Genomic DNA, 27302 nt, shown 5'->3' with positions numbered 1-27302 from the left:
GGAGGAAACAGGGGTTTGTTTTTGTTGTTTTTGTTTGTTTCTTTGTTTTTTGGAGGGGAAATTGGGAATGGTGAAATTTACATGTAAATAAAGAAAACATCTAATAAAAAAAAAATCTTTCTCTGGAGATACAATAAACAGTGCCAGAAGTGTTGGCTCACTCCTTTTAATACAGGCACTTGGGAGGCAGAGGCAGGTGGATCTCTGAGTTAGAGGCCAACTTGGTACAGAGTTAGAGGCCAACTTGGTCTACAGAGTGAGTTCTAGGCCACAGAGGATTACATACCGTGATACTGTCTTTAAGAAAAAACAAAACAAGAAGACAAAAAAACAATACATACACACACACACACACACACACACACACACACACATTCACACATGACTGACAACATGGTCCTCTAATTTATCTGGCTCCCAAATGCAAAATCTGCCCTTTCAAACACAGGGTCACTCTAAAAGTCCCTTCCCTACTGATGATGTCAATTCATGAAAGGAAAACAAAAAAAGGAGATGGCAATCTTTCTGCCTCTGCCCACCAAGCCCTAGGATCCACGCCCAGTGACAGATGATGTCTGAGGCCCTGTTCTCCCACTCCTCTTGTGCCTCTGTCCACCAAGCCCTAGAATCCACACCCAGTGACAGATGATGTCTGAGGCCCTGTTCTGCCACTCCTCTTGAAACTGCCCAGATTTCTAGATTTCCTTCTGTTTAGATGAAAGGACTTTTGGTCTTTGGGGTTTTTGTTTGTTTGTTTTGGTGGGGAGGGGGGGTTATTTGTTTGTTTGAGCCAGGGTTTCTCTGTGTAGCCTTGGCTGTCCTGGAACTAACTCTGTAAACAGGCATTAGCCACCAGACCCAGTACAGATGAAGTTTTCTTTTGTCTTAGGACAACTTTCCTATTCAGTAATACTTAACAAGACGAAAGCCTCTTCCTCTGTCTCAAACACAGAACACACACAGACCTCTTCTGTCCTCAGATCATCAGGCCACAGGCTGGTCAATCTCAGAAAATGATCACGCACTTGGCCTCTCGTGTGCCTGCCAACGGGATCTGACCTGGTGACTGCTGGTGCCTTCTGAGGCTCTGTGCATCATGCTTGTCTCTGGACAATAACACAGCAAGTCCTGTTGTCTTGTCAGACCCCAGACTACACACATCTATGCTCCAGAGTAGTGGTACTTAAGATTCAGTTTTACACTAAAGGGCTGCCATGTTGGAAGAATAATTTCTATGCATACATGAAGATAAACACACATAGATAAGGCAACTCATAAACAACTCGACTCTGGGTAGCAAAAATGAATGCTGGGCCATGGTACCACATACCTTTAATCCCAGCACTCGAGAGGCAGAGGTAGGCAGATCTCTGAGTTTGAGGCCAGCCTGATTACAGATCAAGACCCAGAATAGCCAGGACTATGCAGAAGAACTCTGTTTCAAACAAACAAACAAGAGAGAAAAGAAAACAAAGAAATAAACCTACAGGCTTACCAACTGCTCAAACAAACAAATAAAAGAGAAAAGAAAACAAAGAAATAAACCTACAGGTTTACTAACTGCTATTTGTTGCCTTTCTAAGAGTAAATTTCATGAGCAATAATGTAACCATGTGAACATCACAGGTCACTGAGCCTCCATTCATCTCTGTAAACTATTTTGATATTAGCCATAACTTGAATGGCATTATCAGTACTATATGATAAGGAAAGACGAGGACAAGGCCAGTGAGAAGAACCCAGCCCTGAAGCAGCAGCAGCATCCTTCTGAGACTGTACAGATGGGGCCTGGGGCAAGAATCACTTTTCAAAAGATAGAAAGACGGGAGCTACCTCATTCATAGGACACCAAAGCACTTCAAGAAGGTGGAAATAAAGGTTCCATAGTTCCGATCCCCTTCTGCAATAGGGAGACTGGTACTACAGCCTCATCTCTGGCCACTCTGTGCTGTGTTGACCACCCTCTCTTAAACCCAAGTGACTGGCATGCCTCTTACCTTCCTCAAAGCTGGCAATCTTCTGTCTTACTAGGACACGGAAGTTTTCAACAGGATTTACGCTTCCAACCTAGAACAGACCCATGAATCACACACCAGCAGGTCACTTCACATTTTGGCAATATCCTACATCTTAATTCCATTCCTGTTGCTGTGGTAAAACGCCAACAAAAACAGCTTCCAGGAGAAAGCATTTATTTTATTCACAGTTCTGGGTTACAGTTCATCAGAGCAGGGAAGTCACATTGGAAGAAGCATGAGGAGGTCTGCTCATACCACATCCATCAACAGGAAGAGAGCAATGAATGAATGTGTGCATGGTAGTGTCCAATCTTCTGAACTGCAGAATCCCCTTCCTAGGGCGTGGTGCCACCTATGGTGGGCAAGTCTTCCCACCTCAATTAAAGTAAGCAGGATAATGCCCCACAGATATGCCCAAAGGCCAACCTGGTCTAGACAGTTGCTTACTGTGACTCAATTCCCAAATGATTCTAGATTATGCCAAGTTGATAGTTAAAACCATCAAACCTCAGGCAAAATAGATGGGTTAATGTAGTAAGTGAAGTGTGCTCTTACAGACAAAAAAAGAAGGCCTTCCTGTCATCTCTATCAATCTAGCATTGATTTCTAGAACTCTCTTAAAAGCTAGCTGATTGGGGGGGGAGGCAAGACTGAACTCAGAGCATCCACAGGATAAAAATGACAAATGACACTCTCCTTACCAAAGGGAATTTGATTTGGAAAGTCCTAATCAAGTTCTGTTTTGAAGGGGTTTTTTTGTGGTTTGTGTTTTTAGATTTTTCTATTATTATTTTTAAATTACGCATGTGTAACTGCGTGGGCTTGTGCACATGAGTGCAGGTACCAGAGAAAGCCAGAGGTGTTTGTAGCCACGAGCTTTTTTACCCAGTCTCTTTGTACCCAGAATAACAACTCTGAGAGTTAATTATTCATTACAATGCTTGGGCTTGTTCCCTGGCTAGCTTGTAACTTATATAACCTGTTTATTTTAGTCTATGTCTGCCACGTGGCTCTCTCCTTGGTTACCTCTCCTGGTTTTCATCCGTCCATCTCTCTCCAGTCTGAGGAGAAATCTCCAATTCTTGACTCTTTCCCTGAATCCCCCTCTCTCTCTCTGCCAAATGTCCCACGTCCTATTTCCTGCCTCAGCTAATAGGCCATCAGCTTTTATTGACAGACGATGCTTCCACACAGTACATAAGAGATTCTCTCTATAAGTGTTGGGTCCTTTGGAGCTGGAGATACAGGAGGCTGTGAGCCACCCCATGTGCTGGGGACCGAACTTGGATGCTCTCAACTATCACAGCCATCTCTCCAGTCTCTGAAGCATTACATTAGAAGTCAGGAAAGGTATATTTATTTCAATTTTATGTATTTGGGGAATAAGACTAATATCATTAACTGTCCCCCACTTAATCCTATCATCTTGACCCAATGGAAAATGCAAAATGAAGGCATTCTATAGTCTACATCTTATTCAGAGATCTGCTTACTGTAATCTAACACATAATTCTATATGTCATTCGCTATTATTAATGACTTCCAGGAAGAAGGTGGATGGGCCTATATGGTACATATACAGAGAGGAGCAGACAGAGTGGTATGTCAGCAGACTCAGCAAGCCCAAACCTAGGCCTTCTTGAGAAGGGAGAGAGGGACACTGGAGACGCTCAGTTTACCTTGGTGACATTCCCTTCTGCCAGGCTGAAGATGCTGATGGGACCTTCTTCTTTCTCAGTCTTGTATTTTTTAGCAGCGGGCCCCTCTTCATGACTAGAAAGGAAAGAAACAGGTGTTCGACCCTTACAGCAAAATAAAAATAAATAAGTAAAGATTGTTTTTAAAAAGAACAAACAGAGGCATTGCACACGCAATGCGTCCACGCTAAGTTTTGTGGAGCTACAAAGTTAAATCACATGAAGATCTTCTTAAACCTTCTAAATACAATTTGGGGAAAGGAAGGATAAAAGTATATGGTATGTGTACTACATTCTCTAGTACCCAGCAGGTAAAAAACGGCCCCAGAAATAAGTACATAGCAAAACTGTAATATGGCTAATAGTTTCAAGGTTATAAACAGTTAATAGTAGTAGAAGTTCTGCATATGAGGCTGGAGAGATAGCTCAGTGGTTAAGAGCACTGAGAAGTCCTGAGTTCAATTCCCAGCAACCACATGGTGGCTCAAAACCATCTGTAATGAAATCTGATGCCCTCTTCTGATGTGCGTCTGAAGACAGCTACAGTGTACTCATATAAATAAAATAATAAATCTTTAAAAAAGAAGAAGAAATTATGCATATAGTGCTTATAACATCTCTGCGGTGTGGAAAGGACACGGACACGATCAGGACGTTATCGATAGGACTCTACACCCTAGAAAGCAGGCAGTACCCATGCAGCCACATGGACACACACCCTCAGAGTTGCTACATTTGGATGATGGGACCATGTGGAATTTCTCTTTCTCATTTACTCTCAGAAATATGTATATATTTGGTAATTAACGCAGCAAAATGTGCAAGGATCCTTTATGTATCAGCCACTAAGCTAGATTCTAAACCCTAGATTTGCAAACACTAATAGGTAATCAATATTTCCAACAAGTTTGGCCATTTTTAAGAAACGTAAATACCAGCTGGGCAGTGGTGGTACATGCCTTTAGTCCCAGCACTTGGGAGGCAGAGGCAGGCGGATTTCTGAGTTCGAGGCCAGCCTGAGCTACAGAGTGAGTTCCAGGACAGCCAGGGCTATACAGAGAAACCCTGTCTCGAAAAACCAAAAGAAAAAGAAAAAAGAAAAAGAAAAAGAAACGTAAATACATGAACAGACAAAATATTGTGCTAAGCCGCATGCCACAACCAGCAATGGCTACATTAGCTGCAAAGTAGCAAGAGCCGGGGCTACAGAGTATGAACATAGGGACGGCCAGGGTGCAGTTCATTGATAGAGCATGTGTGTGAAGCCCTGGGTCAACCCTCAATCAAAGGGCATGGAGTAAGGAAAGCAAATGGTTTTGTCAAGATAGCAGGAGTGCATAGACTTCTGTCTGGTTGCTGGCTTTCTCGTAATGGTCCCATCATCTTAGGTGGCAAGCAGAGGGGACCACTGAGAGCAGGGCTGATCTGCAGTCTGAGAAATAGAACTACTGAAATCACATTCAAAATGTGGGGTGTAAGGGTACTCATCTGCAGAGAGGGTTCTTAGTGTTTATACTGAATGAGACCATCACAGACAGACAAGGAAGGGAGGGAGGACTAAGAATCATGGCATCAAAGAACTTTAAGGAGCAATAATGTGACCCCACTTAAAAAAAAATACACACACAAATGCACACACACTCACAAATCACTTAGGCTAGGGAGATGGCTCAGGGGACCAAGGCACCTGCCACCACACCTAGAGAGAATCAACTCCCACAGGTGGTCCTTGGACCCTTACATGTGCCATAGTGCATACCACCCCCCCACACACACATAAATAAAAAGAATGTAATAACAGCTTTAAAAATTCACTATAACTGGTTGGCAGCCCCTGAGTAGCTAGGGAAGAGGGGATCAGGAGGAATCACTGAAAAGACTAAGGCAAGCTTAGGAAGCTGGGTTTCTACCCTACTCCCTCTGAGGAGGGATGAAACCAAAGGTTAACCTGTTCTCCAATGGCTACTGATATAATCAATCTTGTCTATGTAATGAAGTTTCCACAAGAACTCAAAGCCGGCTGGAGAGATGGTTCAGCAGTAAAGAGCACTGGCTGCTCTTCCAGAGGATCCAGGTTCAATTCCCAGCACCCACACGGTGGCTCACAACCACCTGCATCTCAGTTCTGAAGGATCCAAAGCCTTCTTTTGGCCTCTGTGGGCACTGCATATGTGTGGTGAACATACATGCAGGCAAAACACCCATACACATAAATTAATATTTTATTTTAAAAAAAAACAAACAAACTCAAAGGGGCACGGTTCAAACAGCTTGTGAGCATGAAGGAGCCTGGATCATGGTTCACTAGAAGAAACAGGCATTTGGGGAGATTTCTAAACATCTTACTCTATGTACCTCTTCCTCTGTATTTTCCACATCTCTTCTTATAATAAACCAGAAAATGCTAAAATAAATAAATAAATAAATAAAATAAAAATAAAAAAGGAAAAAGAAACACAAAACCTGCTGCTGAGGGAGCCGAGCATTTGGAAAGGATTGAGACCAGGAAGAAGGGAATTAGCCACAGACTGTCTCAGTAAGGCGGGCTGAAACAGAAGGCACAGAGCATGCATAAGCAATGCTGGTGGGAAATGCTATTAAGAGCTAAAGGGCCATGCACTAAGTGAGCCAAGCCCGGTTAAATTATCTCAGTTAAACTATGCAACAGCCCTCAAAATTATCTACTTGCCATTGTCTTCTGTAGATGAGCAAATGAAGGCTCATCAAACGAGGGTATTTGTTTTATGCGGCACAGCCCAACCTGCCAATTTCGATTGCCAGTAAGGGGAAATGCCTGGATTTAGATTCAAATCTATTTGACTCCAAAATCAATGCCATTAGCCACTATATTAACCTGAACTGAAAGGAACAGATTTGGGGTAAATTTAATACAACTTGGTAAACCAACCACACAGGGAAAGTGAAAGAAAAGGATGAGTCCTGAGAAATCAGCTGCCACTCTCTCAAACAGGAAAAGGAGAGGCATTGGAAAGCAGCGTGCTGGGAGAGAAACAATGAAGTCATTTTTGTATACACTGAATTTCAGCTACTATAGACACCTGAGCCACCCATGGTTAGGATGCAGACAGACTGTGTGGCTTCTGAAGCCCCATACACAAAACATCAATGGGGCCTGTGTTTGTGAGGGCAAATTCTGGCTGAGTGTCTGAGCTCTGGATTCAGACTGCGCAAGTTTATTAAATCCTTCCTGTAACACTTGCCGACTAAGATCTCAGGCAAGTTGTCCCTCTTCTCCAATCCTCAGCCTTGTCAGACTTAAGAGGACATCAACAAAGCAACCTACTTCATAGGATGGCCAACGTATCCAAGCAGATAATGCAAGGAAGGCATTTCAACATCAGACTGTGTACATACAGCTGTTCTGAAGACAAGCACTATACACAGCATGTGTAAGGTTGGCAGGGAAAGGAAACATCAGAGGAGTCTGGCCGGGAGTTTTCAAAGACAAGGAAAAAAATCTGGAAGCTTACGTTAAGGGAGATAGAATGTTTCAAGACAGAAGAATAATTGACAATGTCAAATGCAGGGGAGAGAAAAGTCTCTGGAGAAAAGGAGAGCAAGGCTGAAGGCAACTTAAGTGGTTCTGTAGTTTGGATCTTCAAAGAGGCAGCCAAGGAGGATGAGCCAAGAAAAGTGGCCGGGTAGACTATTCCTCCAATGGGCCTAGCCTTGGAAGGAAAGACAGTGATTAGATAGTAATTAGTAACAGGTAGCAATCTGGAGAAGGAGCCTGGAGGGACTGTCTTGTTTTAGATGAAAGAACTGTTAAGATGAAGAGGGTTCAGATACAGTGGAAAGAAGGGTAACAGATACGACACAGATGAGAGCTCGGGCCACACTGATAGTGAAGGGATGAAGGATGAGGTGCCCTGTGTCCACTGGGCCTGGAGAGAAGGAAGTAAAGGTGGCTGCAAAGTAGGCATGTTCAGAGACGAGATGGTCCATAAACTGAAAGTACTCGCGTATGGCTACTAGCTTCTCTATGAGATCCTCACTACCATCATTGCCTCTGCTGTCCTTGATAATGTGCTAGAGACACGATCAGAGTTGTTAGAAGACTGCTGGTTGATAAATGCGGTTCTTATGATATGACTTGATATGCTATCATATGGTATGATGTGATACGATACACACTGTGCTGGGTTCTAGGTAAACAGCATGAGTTATCCAATAGTCCTCATGACGCCCCTGAGACAGGTACTCCTGCCATCCCTATCTCACTCATGCGGAAAAAGAGGATAAGCAGCTTCTACCTACAGACACAGAGCACGGGAATTAACTCTCGCTGGCTGACTCTAGAGTCTCAAGTCTTGAACATTAGTCAGGTGGAGCTGTCTGTTGAGAGTCAATGGGGAGAGAGAAGTTTTAGGGAACTTGGAAAAAGTGGCAGACCTTAGACAATCTATACAAAGTCCAAAAGAAAGCAAGGACACATGTGTGTCATACATGCAGAGCTGGACATCAGATGCCCCAAGTCTCCTGGAATACCTGGTCTAGAGGTGATACTTTCACTTCAAGGCATATGCCAACATTAAGGGAAGCAATGCTTTCAGACAATTCAGGCAGCATGTAGTATAATGTGGGACTCCATGCAGGCACCAACAGAGCTCTTTCCCTTTGGAAATGGCCACATTAACACTATAGACACTAGGTATCCAACAGGTTGAAGATAAATAGCAGTTTCTCGGATGTGCCATGTTTTCAGAATGATGCTCTACCACTGACTTTAGACTATCTGTCGGCTTCCCTCCCAATAGTTCACAGTGCTTTAACCCTGGATTTGTAGCCATGATATCTCTTGAAATGAGACTGGTTCTAACTTTCTTCGGTTATTGTTGTGGAGAGGTATGTGCCGTGGTATGATCATGGGGGGGATCAGAGGACCACTTCGCCAAGCTGGTTTCTCCACCCACTTTCAGATAGCCAGGCTTACAAGGCAAGAATCTTTACCCACTGAACCATTGTGCCTGCCCACAGCTGTACTTAGAGGAAGAAATTATCATAAAAAGAAAATTATTCCACCAAAATTTTAACAAGTGACATTTTGCTTTTTACTATGAAACTTCCTCCTCAGATAATTACCATACCCAAATCTTAGCTCTTTTCCTATCTACTGGAAATCGGTAAACTGGATTCAAGGATGGTGAATAAATACAAAAACACACCTCAGTATTAGCAATCTGTTTTCCCCTTTAGCATAACCTTTAAAGCTTACTGGGGGGTGTTTCATTAAAATGGAGGGCTTTAGAATACATGTGAAGGAAACTGAATCATCCTTGAATAAGGGAGGTGCTAAGTAAATATTTGCTAAATTCATCGCTTCTACAGTTGTTAAAAACTAAGACTTCAAGCCGGGCGTGGTGGCGCACGCCTTTAATCCCAGCCCTTGGGAGGCAGAGGCAGGTGGATTTCTGAGTTCGAGGCCAGCCTGGTCTACAGAGTGAGCTCCAGGACAGCCAGGGCTATACAGAGAAACCCTGTCTCGAAAAACCAAAAAAAAAAAAAAACAAAAAAAAACTAAGACTTCTGATAATAAAAGGTGGAGACTAGGAATGTGGGTAAGAGTGTATTCATGAGCTAATTCCCAGGCCCCAAGCAGATCACCTGGCTGTGTAGCACTCTATCGCAGGTGCAATGAACAAGAAACTGAGCACACCCAAGCTTCCCCGACGATGAGTGATAGGACCGCAGCTGAAGGTGTAATCACTTTAGGGATCAAATCAAGAAGTAACTGCCCTATGGGGCTCTGTGGTTTATCTCTTAACCAGCTAATTTACATTTTAATCAAAGGAAGAGGAGAAAATGGTCTCTTTCTTTCCCACAGTACCAAAGGGTAATCAAGATCGCGAACTGCAGTTTAATATGGGGAGAGAATAGCCATGTGGTTGCAGGGAGACCGGGTCAAGGTGTCACAGGAAGAGGGACACAGGCTTCATTGAGCGTCTCTCAATTGGAGCCAATGGTGGACAGGCAGAGAAAGATGGAGGTGGGGTGGAATTTTGGGGACAGGCTTCCCGTGTAGAAGAAAGCAGGATAGAATAAAAAGGGCAGTAAAGCTCTCCGGGGTGCCATGAAAGTACATGGAACAGGATCAATCCAGTTTTTTCTTTTTTTTCCTTCAAAATCTTGCAAAGGTTGGGGTATTTACCTCTGGGAAGCTGTGAAAAATGCAAAGCTTTCTATTCAACTTGTACAATAATTCACTAAACATTGATTTATAGAACCCAATGAAAGTTTCTGGAAATTACTCATCCTTTCCCACTGGGTACTTATAAATAATAAGCCTGACTTTGTCAATGAAGATACAGCTGTGGGAAGGAAACCAAAGAAAACAGGGAGGGGGGCGGGAGATCACAGCCTGATGCCAAATCTCAAAGTGCAGCATAAAGGAACATTATCTGGGCTTAAGAAAAAGCTCACCAATAACCAGCTGAATGAGTTCTGGAGAGTCAGTGTCACAGACTCAAAGATCCTGTACAATGAATATTTTCTTCTAGTTTAATTTTATTTATATGGAGATTAATATAGATTCTGAACAAAATGTGAAGAAGAAAAACACTTTATTAGCCCTTTGCAAGCTTAGTTCATGTACCTCATGAGACACATTCCACTTTTTAACCTGCAAAGGTCTTCCTAATGCCATGGGTCAAGCACATCAGTGACCCACAAACAGAACAGCTTAAGGGCCACGGTTGTGGTGGTTCTCCACCGAAGATCTCACCGACACTTCACCACCACCACCGCCACCACCACCCACCCCCACATACACCACTACCACCCCCACCACCACACACACACACACACACACACCACTACCACCCCCACCACACACACACACACACACACACACACACACACACACACACCACTACCACCCCCACCACACACACACACACACACACACACACACACACACACGCTGACACCCAACAGAAACCTCGTGACATCCAGTCTGCCCTTCCCACACCCAGCTCTTTACTTTAGAAAAGGGCCAACTCAGGAACAGCAGGATAACCTGCCGCCAAGCCCGACAGCTTGAATTTGATCCTAGAACCAACAACCAAGTTGTTCTCTGACTTATACATATATACGTGTGTTCATGAGTGCATGCACACATACAGAGAGAGAGAGAGAGAGAGAGAGAAATAAAAGAAATAAAAGAAGAAAATTGAGTCACTAATGTTGTTTAGCCTTCCTATGTGTAACTCACAAAAACTTTATGGTTGATACAAAAGCCAATCCAAACCAGAAGACTGAGCCCAGGTGAACATCAAGGCTAGATTATGACTCTGACCGACAGGTATGAGAACTTAGTATTTCTACACAAGGATTTAGAAGCTGCTCTATCCCCCTCTGTAATCCCAGAGAACCCTGGGCAGCACCATAATTCCAGTAATTCCAGACTCATTGTTGTTCCGGCCCCACCCCACCCCATACCCCATCCCTTTGCATTGCTACAGATCCCAAGGTGACCACATCAGGTACTCACTTGTCTTGGAAGATGTCCTGAGCAGTCACTTGGTCCTTTTTCTTGACAACTTCTGTCAGAGGGAAAAGGGTCTTTACTTTAGAGAGCGGGACCTCACATTTTGCTTTCATCTCCGTGGGGGTATCCAGCATATTCCAAATGTGCTGCTGAATTGGGGGCAGCCGCTCCTGCGGATGTAAGGCTCTGTGCAGCAGACACTGTCGGCAAGACACAAAGCCGTTAAAAACTCGGAGGCTGACATCAAATATGGCTTTCTGTTTTCTGGTCAGGAACCCTCCATCTCTAATTGGAAGGGCTAGGAGACTCATGCCAAACAGCAGAGACAAACAGGATGGCTCAGAGGACATTGGTCACATCTAAAACCAGCTATAAAAACAGACTCAAGCACAGAAACAAACCCCTCTGTAAACCTCCTAGAGGGACCTTCATCTTATAAACCACTCCGGGAGCACACAAGGTTCCCAACACCCCAAGGTTACAGCTTCTTCATAGTAAGTCTTTTACTTCCCTTCATCACACACATGCTCTCTATCACGTGGTTTTAGGGGTCTGTGTGTGATGGGTGAGATGGAGGCCTAAGGGGAGCTGCCCACTCTGAGCCCCAGGACCAAGTCCGAAAAATGTGACAATACCCAGCTGCCACAAGCGGGGAGGACAGCACGTGACCCTGTCTCCACATGCCCAGCATCCCCACTGAAACAGACTATGAGACCCATGTAAAGAGAGAATGGGAGAGACAGAACATAACAAATGGAGAGAGAGAGAGAGAGAGAGAGAGAGAGAGCGCACACCACTCTTGCCCAGCCCTAGCCCAGTGACCTCTGACTGGCCTCTCAGCTTCCACTGACGCTATTCTGGACCTAAAGTCATCTAACAAATGGTCTCATGTTCTAAATGCTTATTCCCCGGCTTATGAGTGTGCTTTGGGGAGGGAGGCTGTGAGACTTCAGGAGCTGAAGTAAAGCTGGTGACAGCGGTCATTGGAGGTGGCTCTTTGAAGGTTACCCAAACCATGCTTCCAGCATGTTGTTCCCTGGCCCACCACAATGTGAACAGCCACCCTCTGCCATGTACTACCACTACGAGTGAGCTGCTCCATCCTGCCTTCCTAGCTGTGAGAACCCCTGAAACTGAGCCGAAGGAAATCTTCCCTCCCTTATTTCCTTCAAGTGCTTTGGAGACACAAAAGTAACCTGTCCAAGCTCCTTACCCCAACCCAGGAAGCCCTGTAAGATGAGCCCCACTACCACCTGCCTCCTCACTCACAACCAAGTAAAGATGAGCTCTTCTGAGTTCACTCCTGCCTCTGAGGCCTTGGGTAGCACTCCTTGTGTCCTCTGCCTGTCCCAGCTCCAGTGGAGTTGGCCCCTTTTTATCATGTTGGTCTTGCTCAAATAGTAGCCTCTCAGAAAGCCTTTCTTTCCCTGGCACTGCTATGAAGCAGCCCCTCCACTTGCAAGCTACTGTCTAGTCAGATTCTATCATTTCCCAATTTTGTGTTTTTCAAGCATTTATTTAGAATCGTCTCATCAACTGCTCAGTTGACTTATGTATTACCCGGCCCTTCCCTTGAAAACAGGTTATCCTCTCTTGTGTACTGATGTATTATAAGTACAGAAAATAGGCCCAGCATATAGTAAGTACTGATGATATTGACTGGGAGACTAAATGCTCTTCTCTAGGACACTCACTGTTGACAGGGATGCCAGAAAGAAGCACCAAGAGTGGGGAGAGGACCAAGGGCGAGGCAGGTTGTCCGCTGTCCAAGTGAGTGGTGCAGGTTACTGCCACTCAGTCTTCTGTCTGCATCCATCTATGTCAGGCCTTGGTAACACTGGTATTTAACTAAAGGCAGCACTCTAACAGTGGGTCTCAGCCTTCCAGACTGACCCTTTAACAGAGCTCCTCATGGTGTGCTGACCTGCTACTTCATAACTGTAATTCTGCTACTGTAATGAATCATAATGTAAATATCTAAGATGGGGGCTATCTGGCAAAGGGCTGACAGAACCAACTGGGTCGAGACCCACAGGTGGAGAGAGCTCCAACAATAGAGCCAGGTAAGCAACGAGATGCCCTTAAGAAACAATGAAGTGACACAGCCTATTGAGGTTTCCCTCCTTCAAAGAAGACTCTAACTAGCCCATTTTATTTATTATTGCCATGGGTTGGATCCAGGGTCTTGCACAGGCCAGGCACATACTTTATCACTAAGCCATGCCCAGCCCTACTCCCACATTTAAACAACTTATAGATTGGTAATTCTGAAAGAATGAAAAAAAAAAAAAGGAGCTGAGTAGTTCTTGCTATTTCAAACTATTTCATTATCACAAAGCATACTATTCTATCCCGTGAACTGTTTCCATACAATAGAGAAAATGCTATCTACAGATCTGTATCAAAAAAGAAAAAAAACAAAACAAAACAAAGATTCTTTGGCCCGACAGAATATCACCTAGGAGTCAGTATCCTGCAAACTCAACACCATGTGCTCCTCCCTCCAGCATCCACATGCTCCTCCCTCCAGCATCCACATGCTCCTCCCTCCAGCATCCCCCTCAACACACCAACGATTCGTCCCTCTCCACAGAATGCTTGCTTATTTTCTGTGTTTGTTTACTTCACCTCCTGCTTTGCTCACTCTTAATTACCCGACTCCCCCTTGAGCTTCATCGGCCTTGTCAGTGGGTTCTCGTCCGTTCTAGATATTGATCCTTGGTGAAGGAACAGCTGACAATGCTTCTCCCTCTCTGTCTCTTCACTCCATTAACTGTTTCCTTTTGTGTGCAAAGCTTTTTAATTTCATGAGGTTCCATTTGTCAACTGTTGGCCTATTTCCTGAGTGCCTAGAGTCCTGTTGGGAAAATCCTGTCTATACACAGATCTGGAAGTAGTTTCCGGACTCTTCCCTCTGAGTTCTCTCCAGACAAATAGAACTGGCTAACCATGTGGCTTTGCATCATGCCCGCCTCCTGTCAGGCACCCTTCTTCTTTTTTCTTCTTTTAGATCTCCATCCAAGGTTGCTACCTCAGTGAGGGCTTCCATAAAATCCACTTCCAAGGATCTCCACTCCTTGCTTCCAAAGTGTTTCCATACAGCAGCTGGACTATGGCTCTGTATCCATTCCAGCACTCGGGAGGCAGAGGAAGGCAGATCTCTATGAGTTCAAAACCAGTCTGGTCTACTTATTGAGTTCCAGGCCAGCAAGGGCTAGATAGTGAGAACTCATCTCAAAAAGAAAAAAAGGAAGGAAAGGGGGAGAGGGAGTAGAGAAGAGGGAAAGAAAAGAAAAACATAACGGGCTGACCTCTCCTTTCTCACCTGGTACAATCGCTGAAATTCAGGATTTGGAATTTTGGAGGTTGGAAACAAGTCTTCAATGGTGTCATCCTCCTCATTTTTCTTTACCAAGCTCATGGACTCAATCAGATCATCAACAGCACTCAACTGCGCCTCTTAAAACAATGATAGCGAAGCAAAGGGGAAAAATAGATTATTTCTATTATTCTCTATCAAGATGAACTGCGTTCCATTCCTGAATGCAGTAACACTGGCAGGTCATACAGTGTCCGCTCTGCCAAAAGCATTCCCTGGTTGTGTAAGCACTTAGCCTGACTCTTGGTTTTGCTATTAAGACTAGTTGAGGCTGGGCAGTGGTAGGACGGGCCTTTGATCCCAGTACTTAGGAAGCAGAAGCAGGCAGAACTCTGAGTTTGAAGCCAGCCTGATAAACAGAGTGAGTTCCAGGACAACCAAGGATACATGGAAAAACCTTGTTTCAAAAAACAAAGAAGCAAAAACAAAAAAGTATTCCCCTAGGTTAAATGTAAGCAAAGGAGGAGGAGGAGGAAGAAGAAGAGGAGGAGGAAGAAGATGAAGAAGAAGAAGAAGAAGAAGAAGAAGAGGAGGAAGAGGAGGAGGAAGAGGAGGAGGAGGAGGAGGAGGAGGAAGAAGGGGAGGAGGGAGAGGTAGAAGAAGAGGAGGAGAAGGAAGAGAAGGAAGAGGAGAAGGAGGAGGAGAAGGAGGAGGAGGAGGAGGAGAAGGAGGAGGAGAAGGAGGAAGAGGGTTTTACCTGGGGACTGGAGAGATGGCACAGAAGTTAAGACCACTGAATGCTCTTCTAAAGGAACAGGATTTGATTCCCAGCATCCACAATCAGCTATAACCCCAGTTCTGGTCAATCTAACACCATTTTCTGCCCTGTATGTGCACTAGGCATGCATGATGATATATAGACATACATGCAAGCAAAACACCCATACACATAAAAGAAAAAATAAATCTCCCCCCCCAAAGGAGTTGATTAACCAGGCATAGTAGCATATACCTTTAATCTCAGAACTCAGGAGGCAGAGGCAAGCAGATCTCTAAAACTTCATGGCCCATCTGGTCTACATAGTGAGTTCCAGGGCAGCCAGGGCTACATAGTGAACCCTGGTCTTAAAAAGAAGAAAACAAAACAGAGAGTAGTTGCCCTCTTGACTCTTCTCTGGTTCTACCATTCAGCGAACAAGTAGCCATGGAGTATGATAACAAAAGCAAGAGTGTGTTCCAGAAAAATAACTGTGCCATAAGAAAGTAAATAATACAATCAATCCTCTATGGAAATTTAAACAAAATACTTAGTATCCAATGAGCTGATATTTTCAAAATAGTAATTAGCTAAAAATAAAAACATTTAAACAAATTAACAACTTCCAAATGAAGCAAAGCTTTCTGAAGATCCCGAGGGTCCTTCAGCAGGGCCCAGCAGCCTCTGTCACAACACCTTTGTGATCTGTCAGAGTCTACTAAGTACACTACACACACCTGAGAACATTCCATTCAAACTCTAAAGTCCCTTGGTGGCAGAAACATGACAGTGGCTCTTTGATGTCTCACTTAATACCTAGCAACTGCCCTTCAATAAAAATCTACCAAGTCAATACAAGTGGCACAGGCCAGAGCTACGTGGACAAGAAGCAAGTCTTCCCTGAAAGCTTCTGATTCCCCCACCACGTATGCGCCTTCACTTAGACTGTTCACGGCAGTTGGCAGAGCCATCCAGGGGGAACGCTGTTTCTAATGTCAATCATGGGCTCATGGCAGGAAGAGTAAGCGGTTTCCAAATGGTACCTTACTGCTTCCCTTCTCTACTCCTTCAGTATTACAAGACAGAAGTTACTTATCACGAGGCACCGTCTGCCTGTCTGAACCTGACACAACCATCGCCACCATCACCATCATAAGTGATGAGCTAGGTCCCCCAGGCAACTCCGGAGCCATTGTCTACACAAGGGAACATTCAGTGAGTCTCGCCCATGACGCTCTCAGCTGCTCTCTTGCTAGGTCACACTGGTGTCATAAACTCCCCCATAAACATCAACTTGGGAGATTTGCCAATAGCTTTAAGAAAATTCATTAAGACATAGGAAATAAGTCAACTGATCAAAAGGTGTTCAGCTTTTAGACTCAGGCCGATTCATAACTTCTCAACAAGTTTGGGATGAGGACTGGGGTAGAGCTCAGTGGTTAGACTGACTGCACAGTGTGATGAGACTCTGAGTTCAATCCCCCACTAAGCCTTAGTTAATTAATCAGTGAGGAATCAAAAGGCAGAGAAACAATTGACAGCACAGCAACGACTCCTCTTACATTCAGATCCACACGTGCCCCCGTCATGATAGACAGACACTAGCTCTAGAGAAAAGGACACTAGCCCCAGGGACCCATTTCATTTCTTGGTCTTTTTTATAGCATAGTGTCTCCAAAGGGCCTAGCCCTAAGAATGCATAGAGAGAACCCCATTTGCAAACTCACCTTAAAATTCCCTAAGCCTACATTGCCCCAGATAATATAGAAGACTTGTAGCCTAAAGCATCCATTATCATTTGTTATATCTCTCTGGATGATCTTAAAGCCTCTACCATCATCTGTTGTTGTTTACTTTTGGTAGTTTTTGTTGTTTTTTGTTGTCATGTTTTGGGTTTGGTTTTATATTTTACATTCTGCCCACAACTACACAAATGGTGACAAATGGCGAGCTGCCTAGAAGCCAGCACCTGTGACTGTGAGGCTCAGTCTGGCACTGACAGCTGGCTGAAGGTGTAACTCCCGGAAGCTCCCAACAAGCTACAAGAACTGAACTGTGGTCATAAACTACAAAGGAAGAACAAAGAGGACAGAGATGCTGAATACGGCCACTGTCGCCCCTGCTCATCAAACTGCACGCAGGACGCTTCCACGGGAGCAAGCTTTCTGCTTATAACTAGAGAGCAGACGTCTGACAAGCAGCTCCTCAGACGCAGAAGAGAAAACCAGAAAGTTTGGAAGGCTAGGAGAACCTGCTTCCTGTCGGAACACCTGCTGAACCACCTCCATCATGACTGTGAGTGTGTGATTAGAATCCAAGTGCTTCATCCACCCCATGAGGTCCTGGCCCCGTCCACAGCTGTAGCCAGGTGATTTCCCAAGAAGAGTCTATGTGCAGAGCCATTAGTGAGCTAAATGGAATAGACTCACCTGTGGGAGTGCATTTCTTATTGTTTTTCAGCGAGGAAAACATGTATTGCCGCAAGTCTTCCATGAAAGGCAGCTGCACATAAACTAAACACTAATGAGAGAGAAAGAAGTCAACAAGCAGAAACCATTAGATTAATGGAGATACATCCAAGTGGTCCCAGATGCTGCTGAAGTGGCACAGCAGAAATAGTTCAAAACTTTGTGCAGATCTGACTAAAGCACGGTAAAGTATTTTGCCACCTAGTAGTGAGTTCACAGTTGCAAACAGTGTGGCACATACCAGATATAAAAGAAATGCCTCAAAGGAAGGCTGTTAAGTAACCATAAAGCACAGGACCAAGCAGAACAATGGGAAAAGCCAGATGGCAGGACATCTGACTGGGAAGTCACCATTCCTACCCTCTCTTACTGCCTGCCGCACGGAGTTTCCAGAGGAATAGGAGAATTAACTAGGAGAGCCTCAAATGGACTGACCTTCACACGGGTCACAGAGAAATCACACCCAACTTTCATTCATGATCCTTACTTGCTAAACTGGAGGCACTCCATGTGGCACTGAGATGGCCAGGGGGGTGGGAACGAAGAGAGAGTCCTGCTTCCACCTTCTCTGGTTTAATGAGACCCTCCTTAAATATGCTCAGGAATCATGCTGTTTTCTAACTGAAAGCGGGGCTCACAGGCCAGCAATGCCAAAGTTATCTGTGAGTTTGCAAGACATTCAGAAAACGGTTCCCACTTAGCCCTCCAGAACTAGAATAAGTATCTTAACAACATCCCAAAGCAGCATTTAGGATAGAGGGACAGAGGGCAACAGCCCAGTAGTGAACAGAGCCTATCAGGCATGAGACCCTGGCATGGATGAGTTGAATCCCCAAAACTACAAAAAAAGATTTGTTTTTTTTGTTTTTTTATTTTTAAAAAGGAAAGATGGAAAGGGGACAGGAGAGGATGAAAAAGCCTGTAGGTTTTACCTCATAGGCATCCTTAATGTAAGGGAAGGCTACACCAACTTGAGGATTAGCTCTTTTGTCATAAGCGTATCGGACGATGGCGACCATGTTTAATTCATCCAAAGCATGAATGAGGGAGGAAAGTGCAACAGCTGCCGCCTATAAGGGAGAAGAATGTGTCAGCACAGGTCCTGTCATGAGAACTCCACACAGACAAGACCTGCCGCTCACATGGGGCCATCTGCTTTCTTCCAGTTTCAGGCTCTCAGTGGCGGAGCGCCTGCTGAGCCAGCACAGAACCCAGGTGCCCCCTCTCCACACTCTGACTTCAGAAGTTGTGGGTCTCTGCCCCACAAGCTCTTTCATTCTTCCCACTAGCTCTTAAAGTCTGCTTTCAGCCTTTCGTTCATCTCACTCTGAAACTCAGTTTAGGGATAGTTTCATCCAGTCCCATAAATGCAAGAATCAAAAGTCTTAAAAACTCTTCCAAGGAGATGAGGAGACAGGTCAGTGAGTAACTAAGGATTGAAGGTTGCGTCTTCGGCATCTGGGCTTGAATCTCCAGCACCCACATAAAAACACAGACATGGCTGTGTCTGTAACCCTAACATTGATGGGTGGGAACTGGCAGGCCCAGGGGGCTTGCTGGCCACCCAACCTAGCCAAAAGGACAAGTTTCCAGTCCACAAGAGACCCAGTCTCATGGAAGTAAGAGAAAGAAAGGCTCCCAGTATCTTCTTCTGGCTTCTGCGTGTGGGCACACAAATAAATACTGCCCTGTGAGCCAGGCATTGACTGGCAGATCTCTCATCTTACCACACTTTCTAATACCTTTCCCCTCCTGTTTCTCTCATTTCCACTACCAGTACCTCCAGCTCAACCAACTATGGCCTCAAAGTCTTTGACCTTCCTTATTCCTCAGCCTAACCTCTGCACTGTCTCTCAAATCCACCACCACCTCTTCTGTTCAGAGGTGACCCTGTCAGCCTCTTCCACAAACCTCACAGTTGTGTTCCAGCATCATAGAGCTGACTGGTGACCAGGGATATATCTTGTGCCTTGTTTCCCCTGGGTGCTTCTGCTCATATAATTTTCTTCTAGCAACAACCCCATCTATGTCTTCTAGCACATTTCAGACTTGCCTTACTAAGTAAGCAAGCTTCATCTTCCAAATTTCCCAACACTAAGTACTTCTCCCATGTCATAGCTAGCTAGCCTGTATCACAGTTAGGTGTGCGTGTCCCATCCCTTCATAAAAACCTATGGCTTCAGTATACTGCCATCAAAATAGTCTATGGACTTGATAATAGATAAATTTCAAGGAATACCTACGTTAAGCCTATGCTTTGCTAGGTGTCAAGGTCCTGTCACAGAGCAAAGAGGACTGACTCCCTGAATTCACTGAGCTAAGATAGTCTTTACTAGTGGGAATGAAAGACATACCAAACAGAACATGTCTGCTCTAATACTAAGTCCCATAGGAGAGGACCAGATAAGCAGAGTCTGGGGAAGACACTATTTCTAATTTGCTTGGAATCTGAATTTGTGTGTTTTTGACAGGACCAGTCAGAATATTTAATGTAAAGGACAATGGATTAATGACTGCTTCTGTATTGTAACAACACTGAGACTGTATTTAACTCCACGAGTCCCCATTCCTTTCCTTTCTCCTCTGCCCTTCTTCTCCACACACTGTGCAAATCAGCAGATAAATGCATATATTCTACACATACACATACACACACAAAACTATAAGCAAATAGCCAGAGAAAATATTTTAAGGAGTCAGTCACTGAGTCACAGAATATTTTAGCTGAAAAACAACAATATTAACCCACTTTAACGACCCCTTCAATGCACATAGCAGGTGCTATTGGAGACTTCAGACAACCTCACAAGAAGGCAATCCATCTGGAGTTGGTAATCTTTGATGACAGAATAATTCATTTGGAACAAAACTCCCCACCTGTTGGTCCCCATTCGGTTCTCTGGTAGGAAGCACGGATTAATTTCTATTCCCCATGATCCTCCTCAAAATGTCTGAAGACTGCTATTACATCTGTCACTGTCCTCCTACTTCTCCATCTACCCACACAAGTCCGCTGCATGCAAGCTCTCATACAGCATATTCTCCCTGTTCTCCTATTTATCTCATAGGCTCCAGTTTGACAATATCAGTTTTTGACTACCACAGAAAAAAATCACAGATACCAAAGAGCCATTAGGAAAGGAAAGTGTCTTTTCTTTAAAAACTTCAAAGTGATATATGACGATTTATTATACAAAATTGAGCCGTATCTGTCAGAACTCACAAAGATAGAATCAAAGGATCATGGGAAAGCAGAAATACCCAGGTCACCAATATCTTCCCCCAGAGTGATCTCAAGAAACCAAGAAGAGCTAGCTTGCCCTTCGTTTAGATACACTGACTGACTGCAGAGCAGCCAGCTATAGCCTTGGGACTAGCTTTGCCTAGGAACTTCCATAGCTCACCCGTCAGAGCTGACCAAGTCCCTTGAGCACCAAAGGGGCCAATAAGGAATCCTTCAAAACAGCTGCACAGGTTTCCTGGTCCTAACACCCAAACCGTCCTCCATCACCCCAGCACAGGGGCTACCACATCCATGCCCACAGGCCCTAGATACAATCCCAGGCCTTATTGCAAACACAAGTCGCCTCATCAGAAACTTTTCTCTGCATTTGCATTTGACCCTGTCAACAGAAGCCAGTTACTTATATGACAAATTGGATTTGCAGCTCAGGTGCCTCAATACAGAACTCTTTGCAACAGAACTCTCAAGAGGTGACCAGAATTTCCTTTGTGGAAAAAAACAAAACAAACAAACAAACAAAAAGAAAAACCATGTGGGAGTTATGTCCACAGCCGGAGTTCAAAAAGTTTAAAATTATCAATACACACTAGACCTAACCAGCAGAATTTCTAAGGCTTGATTCAGAAGAACATCACTAACTAGAATTCTCAAGTGTGAAATCATCTAGGTGTTGTAATGAACTCACCCCCACCCAGGAGAGTGGAAGGCAAGCATCTTCTGATGTTAACTGTTCTCAGACACCAACATGACCACCGACTGGGTGAGCAGCCAGCCACGTTCCAGAAGCTGGGGGCGGGGGGGGGGGGGGGGGGGGGGGGGGGGGGGACATTGATACCCTCCTCCCACCCTGAATGAATCTTCTACATTAAGTTAACTATTTTCTAATGCAAATACCTCTGAATTTTAGAAGTCTGCTTGAGCTGTTTTAATACTCTGTATTGGAATTTTCCAGCTAGATCAACACACCAATGAAATATTAAGTGCTGACTTAATATTACAAAAATAAAATGTGCAGAAAGCAAAGCGTGAGTGTAGGTTTTGAAAGTCAGAGTTGTTAGGTAGGAATAAACAGGCCTGACAACAGAAAACCTTAAGAATGTGGGAGACCAGGGAAATCGCCCATGATCAGGAGCGCTTCTCTAGGTCCACACACCATACTAACGCTCAGTGTTCACAAGAGACAAGAGCCAACCTAGCTCAACACTCCTTACCAGCTGACACCTACACCTAAGTCAAGACTATGACCTGGGTCTTATGCTCAAGCTAAAATGAACTCATTTATCATCTCTCCATTTTCATAGTTAAAGGTTGGTGACTCCCACACTGTTGTGTTTCAAACACAAAGGCAGGCCATTGTGGAAGTGCACACCTTTAACCCCAGCACTTGGCAGGCAAAGGCAGCATGATTTCTTAGTTCAAGGTCAGCCTGGTCTACAAACAAGTTCCAGAACAGCTACACAGAGAAACCCTGTCTCAAACAAACAAACAAACAAACAAACAAAGGCCATCCAACAGCCCACCTACCTAAAATAACAGTTCAATTTGTACCACTATCTCTAAGCTCCAACCCAACTCACCTCATCATCCTTTGCTGCAAACACCTTTAGAACTTGATATCCCATGAAGAATCTTCTATGAACCTACAAGAGTATGAGAGAGAGGAAATGCTTTGAAACATACACCACTGTAAGGTCGCCTGCTGCTAAAGTATCTGCTCAAAATGTGCTTTCTGGTTAACATCAGGAGCCACTAGAAACAATGTAGTACTCAAAGCTCAAAATGTGCTTACTGGTTAACATCAAGAGCAACTAGAAACAACTTAGTACTCGAAGTTCAACGACATGAGCACCTAATGTATGGCTTGTATTGTCCTATATGTTGATAGTGAGACAGAAGAGTGAGCAGGCTATGACCAGGTCCCTAAAAGCCTAAATAGTTGTGTAATTAAGAGTGATGCAGCCGGGCGATGGTGGCGCATGCCTTTAATCCCAGCACTTGGGAGGCAGAGGCAGGTGTATTTCTGAGTTCGAGGCCAGCCTGGTCTACAGAGTGAGTTCCAGGACAGCCAGGGCTACAGAGAAATCCTGTCTCGAAAAACCAAAAAAAAAAAAGAGAGAGAGAGAACCGAAGAGTGATGCTGTATTACAGTCCAACAGAGGGCACTGGGCTAGCTTGTGAGGGTTTCAGAAGCCGTATGTAAAAACTGACCAAGACTTAGGAAGTAGGAACTAACTAAAAGAAAAGTATAAAGGTTGGAGAGATGGATGAGCTGTCAGAGCACTTGCTGCTCTTTCTAAGGTTATCAGTTATGCACATGATGCTCATACATACATGTAGACAAAACACTCGCACACATAAACATAAATACATCCTGAAAAAGGAAAACGTAAAGCAAGGTCTATGCACTGGCTCCAGGGCAGACATCACAGCGACTGCACTCTGGAGCAACGGGAACAGAGCATGTGTTTATTGGTCCTGCTTTTATTTTATTTTTTTTTAAAGATTTATTTATTATTGTAAATAATTACATTGTAGCTGTCTTTAGACACACCAGAAGAGGGTGTCAGATCTCATTAAAGGTGGTGTGAGCCACTATGTGGTTGCTGGGATTTGAACTCAGGACCTTCGGAAGAGCTGTCAGTGCTCTTACCCGCTGAGCCATCTCTCCAGCCCCTGGTCCTGCTTTTAGAACAGTGTCTGGGCACAGCACAAGGGGACAGGTGAAAAATGAGAGATAACAAAGACTGTCTCCTAAAGTCTCTTAGGAATATAGTCCTCAGGAGAGGTGACAAGCTCCTGATGAACTGCAGATGACTAAAGAAAGCCAATTCTGGGCAGACTTGGGGTAGGGAAATAATTACTGCTGGTCCTTCCCCTACATCTTGAAATGCAATCAGTGTCACAGAACTCTACAAATACCTGACTAGAAAGTGAATGGTAACACTCTGAAATGGCAACCCCTATACCCATCTACCAAGCTCTGGCTCTCGCTGTCTATGGAGCTGGAGCCTGGGGCTTATTTAGAAGGATATGCCATGTGTGGTTCTGAGCAGCATTTCTCATCTGCTTTTTCCTGAACTCTTTCCTCCAAAGCCGAGAAACCAAGAGCACGTAACAGTAACCATAGCTCAAGCACACTGAGCTTCAAAAGTATGAGGTCCACATCATCCAAATATCCCTCATTTCCACTTCTCCGTCCCAGGTGAAAACCGCTATGCTAAGGCATGCAAGAATAACCCTACACTACCAGTACAGCACACTCGAGACCCCCTTACTCTGATAGAATTTATAATAGTCCTCAACATATTCAAAAACTAGCTAATGAAGAAGCTGGAGAGATGGCTCAGTAGTTAAGAACCCATAATGCTCTAGCAAAGTCCCAAACTTTGTTTCCCAGCACTCATGTCAGGTGACTCACAACCCCTAGTAACTCCAGCTCCAGGGGATCTAACATCTCTGGGTTCTACAAGCCCCTGCATTCACATGCACATAGATAGCTACACACAGGCATACACCTGTGTGTGCACAATATGCACAATTAAAAATAAAAAGGAATCTTTAAGAAATAGTCAGGGCTGGTGAGATGGCTCAGTGGGTAAGAGCACCGACTGCTTTTCCAAAGGTCCTGAGTTCGGGTCCTGGAAATCACATGGTCGCTCATAACCACCCACAATAGATCTGATGCCCTCATCTGGTGCATCTGAAGACAGCTACTTATGTATAATATAATAAATAAATCTTTGAGCTGGAGCGAGCAGGGTTGACTGGAGCAAGCAGAGGTCCTAAAAGTCAATTTCCAACAACCAGACAAAGGCTCACAACTATCTGTACAGCTACAATGTGTACTCATATACATAAAAGAAATAGTTAATGAAATCTTTATCTAGTACACCTAAATGACTTTTTAAAAGAACAGCCAGGAATCTGGAGAGAAGCTAATTGCCACAGTCTTTTCTGTCTCATAATTATCTACCCAGAATACTTGACAACTTAGCAAGAGAACTGAAAAACTGCTTGATATAAACAGTGCCCACACACACACACACACACACACACACACACACACACACACGGTGCTTGGCTACCAACAGTCACCATCCACACACAAAAATATTTCACACCAATTCATTCCAAAACTGGTGTTTTGTCAGCATTCCAGCTGAAGATGGGTGGAGGAGCAGAGGATTCCATTTACACTAACTGACAACCACTCGTCTGTTAAAAGGTGAGCATCTGTATTATGTTGTATTTCGTATAGAAAATACTCAGTGCAACACCTTGTGTCCTCTGGGCACAATCATACATGAAAGCAAGTATGTACAGTGGACTGTTCAAAACTGTGCTAGTGCACACGGTGAGAGTAACACTGGACAAGGGCATGATCTCTGGAGTCAAGGAGACCTGCCTCAAAATCCACCCTACTCTCGTTTCACAGTAAGGTCTTGGGCGAGTTACATAACAAGGCTAATCCTCAATTCCCTAACCTAAAAAATGCCTACAATAGTACATGCCTGGAAGGGTAATAATAACTGAGGATTTTTATCAAATGCTTAGATTGGTTGGAACACTGTAATTATGCATTTAATGGTAGTTATAATTATAGTATTTTCATGACACTTGCCTGAGACAGAACTTTAAAACAAAGTTGATCAGAGCACTGCCTGGCTGCTGGGCTTATCCCATCTCAGGAAACCTGGGAGACCCTTCTTTCACACTGGGGAACAGGGGGGCTCTTCTCTTTGAGATGGACACTCTTTACCCATTTTTCTAAGCCCAGACTTGAATAAAAGTATTTTCCTCCTTCAAAAGAACAATCAATAAAATAAATTTGACTTAGTAGTTAAAAAGAGATAACATGATTTTTAAAGTAAAATCTGAAGTTAATGTCTTTTTTAAAGGGACATATATTTTTTTGATTATGTTTCTCTTTGTTATTTAGCTAAAATAGACCCCTACTTTCAGCCTGACAAAGGTAATTTCAGTATTAGTAATTATGAATTATACTAAAGGTGTTTGAGATAGGGCTTATCTGTCTATCTAGACAAGGGCAGAAAGAGCAGTTTCAGTCAGATGTAGGAACACACAACTTTAATCCCAGCAATTAGGATGCAGATCTCTGTGAATTCAAGGCCAGCCAGGATACAAAGTGAAATCTCTCACAAAAGGGAGAGAAAGGCTGGAGAGATGGCTCAGTAGTTAAGGGCATTAGCTGTTTTTCCAGAGGAGCCGGGTTCAATTCCCAGCACCCGCATGGCAGCTCACTGCCTTTAACTCCAGTTCCAGTGACCCAGCACCCTCTTTGGACCTCTGCAGACACTGCATGCACACGATTCACAGATAAACATGCAGACAAACACCCATACACATTAAAATAAAAAATACAGATATATCTTTTTTTAAAGGGGAGACAGTTTCTACAAATTGGTCTAAATAAGGTTAGTTTCACTCAAGATTAATAAATACGAACTTACATATTTTGCAATGCAATTAGTTTTACCTTAAAGAATTTTTAGGGGCTCTAAACTTCCAAAAAGGACTTATGCTCACTTAGCACATCCTGTTTCAGTACATTCTTAGAGATCTTAGGCAAGTTTGCCCACGCTTTAGCTTAAAGAGGTTTGATTTGTTTGTTTGTTTGTTTAAAAAAAGTGTATGTGTATATATGTGTGTATGTGTGTAAATGCAGTAAATGTATGCCATGTATATACAGGTGCCCCTAGAGACTGGGAGAGGGCACCAGATCCCCTTGAACTAGAGTAACAGGCAACTGTGAGCCACCTGACTCGGTGCTGGGAACCAACCTCTAGGCCTCTGGCAGTTGTTCATGTTCTTGACCACTGAGCCATCTCTCCAAGCCTTGGCCTGTGAGTTTTGAAGACGCTGCTAATAGTACGGATAATCATGAAAGCAACTCTCCTACAGCTCACTGAACTAACCCAACACTAAAACTACATCAGGCTTGTGTGCTAGGGCACAGAGATCCAGACTATGGGTGGTATTCACTTTCATTATAATTCCCTTGAGTTCTCCAAGAAGAATCTCTTCATCCCTAAGAACTTATGGAGAATTTCACAAACAAAGATACTTGCCAGAGTGGTGGTGCAAGCTTTTAATCCCAGCACCCATGAGGCAGAGGTAGGAGGATCTCTGAGTTCAAGGCCAGCCAGCCTGGTCTACAGAGTGAATTCAAGGACAGCTAAGGCTACCAGAGAAACCTAGTCTCAAAAAACCAAAATAATAATAATAATGATAATAACAATAATAATATTAGTATTCATCATTTTACGGTCTA

The 27302-nt window shown here is 44.0% G+C and overlaps 1 protein-coding gene across 3 annotated transcripts in view; it reads right to left on the bottom strand.

Annotated features, from left to right (window-relative positions):
* Positions 1-27302, bottom strand: part of Xrcc5 (X-ray repair cross complementing 5) — a 91693-nt gene that overhangs the window by 39213 nt on the left and 25178 nt on the right. For all 3 annotated transcript variants that reach the window (XM_031367893.1, XM_031367895.1, XM_031367894.1), the window contains 7 exons: positions 22588-22650; positions 18699-18836; positions 17728-17818; positions 14548-14681; positions 11226-11422; positions 3698-3791; positions 1998-2067 (listed from right to left, as the gene is read on the bottom strand). In XM_031367893.1, the coding sequence (XP_031223753.1) occupies positions 1998-2067; positions 3698-3791; positions 11226-11422; positions 14548-14681; positions 17728-17818; positions 18699-18836; positions 22588-22650 (787 nt within the window). The remainder of the gene's footprint in view (positions 1-1997; positions 2068-3697; positions 3792-11225; positions 11423-14547; positions 14682-17727; positions 17819-18698; positions 18837-22587; positions 22651-27302) is intronic.

The sequence above is a fragment of the Mastomys coucha genome, unplaced genomic scaffold, assembly GCF_008632895.1.
Source record: "Mastomys coucha isolate ucsf_1 unplaced genomic scaffold, UCSF_Mcou_1 pScaffold14, whole genome shotgun sequence".
In the NCBI taxonomy this organism is placed as follows: Eukaryota; Metazoa; Chordata; class Mammalia; order Rodentia; family Muridae; genus Mastomys; species Mastomys coucha.
This window is presented reverse-complemented; position numbering and strand designations above follow the sequence as displayed.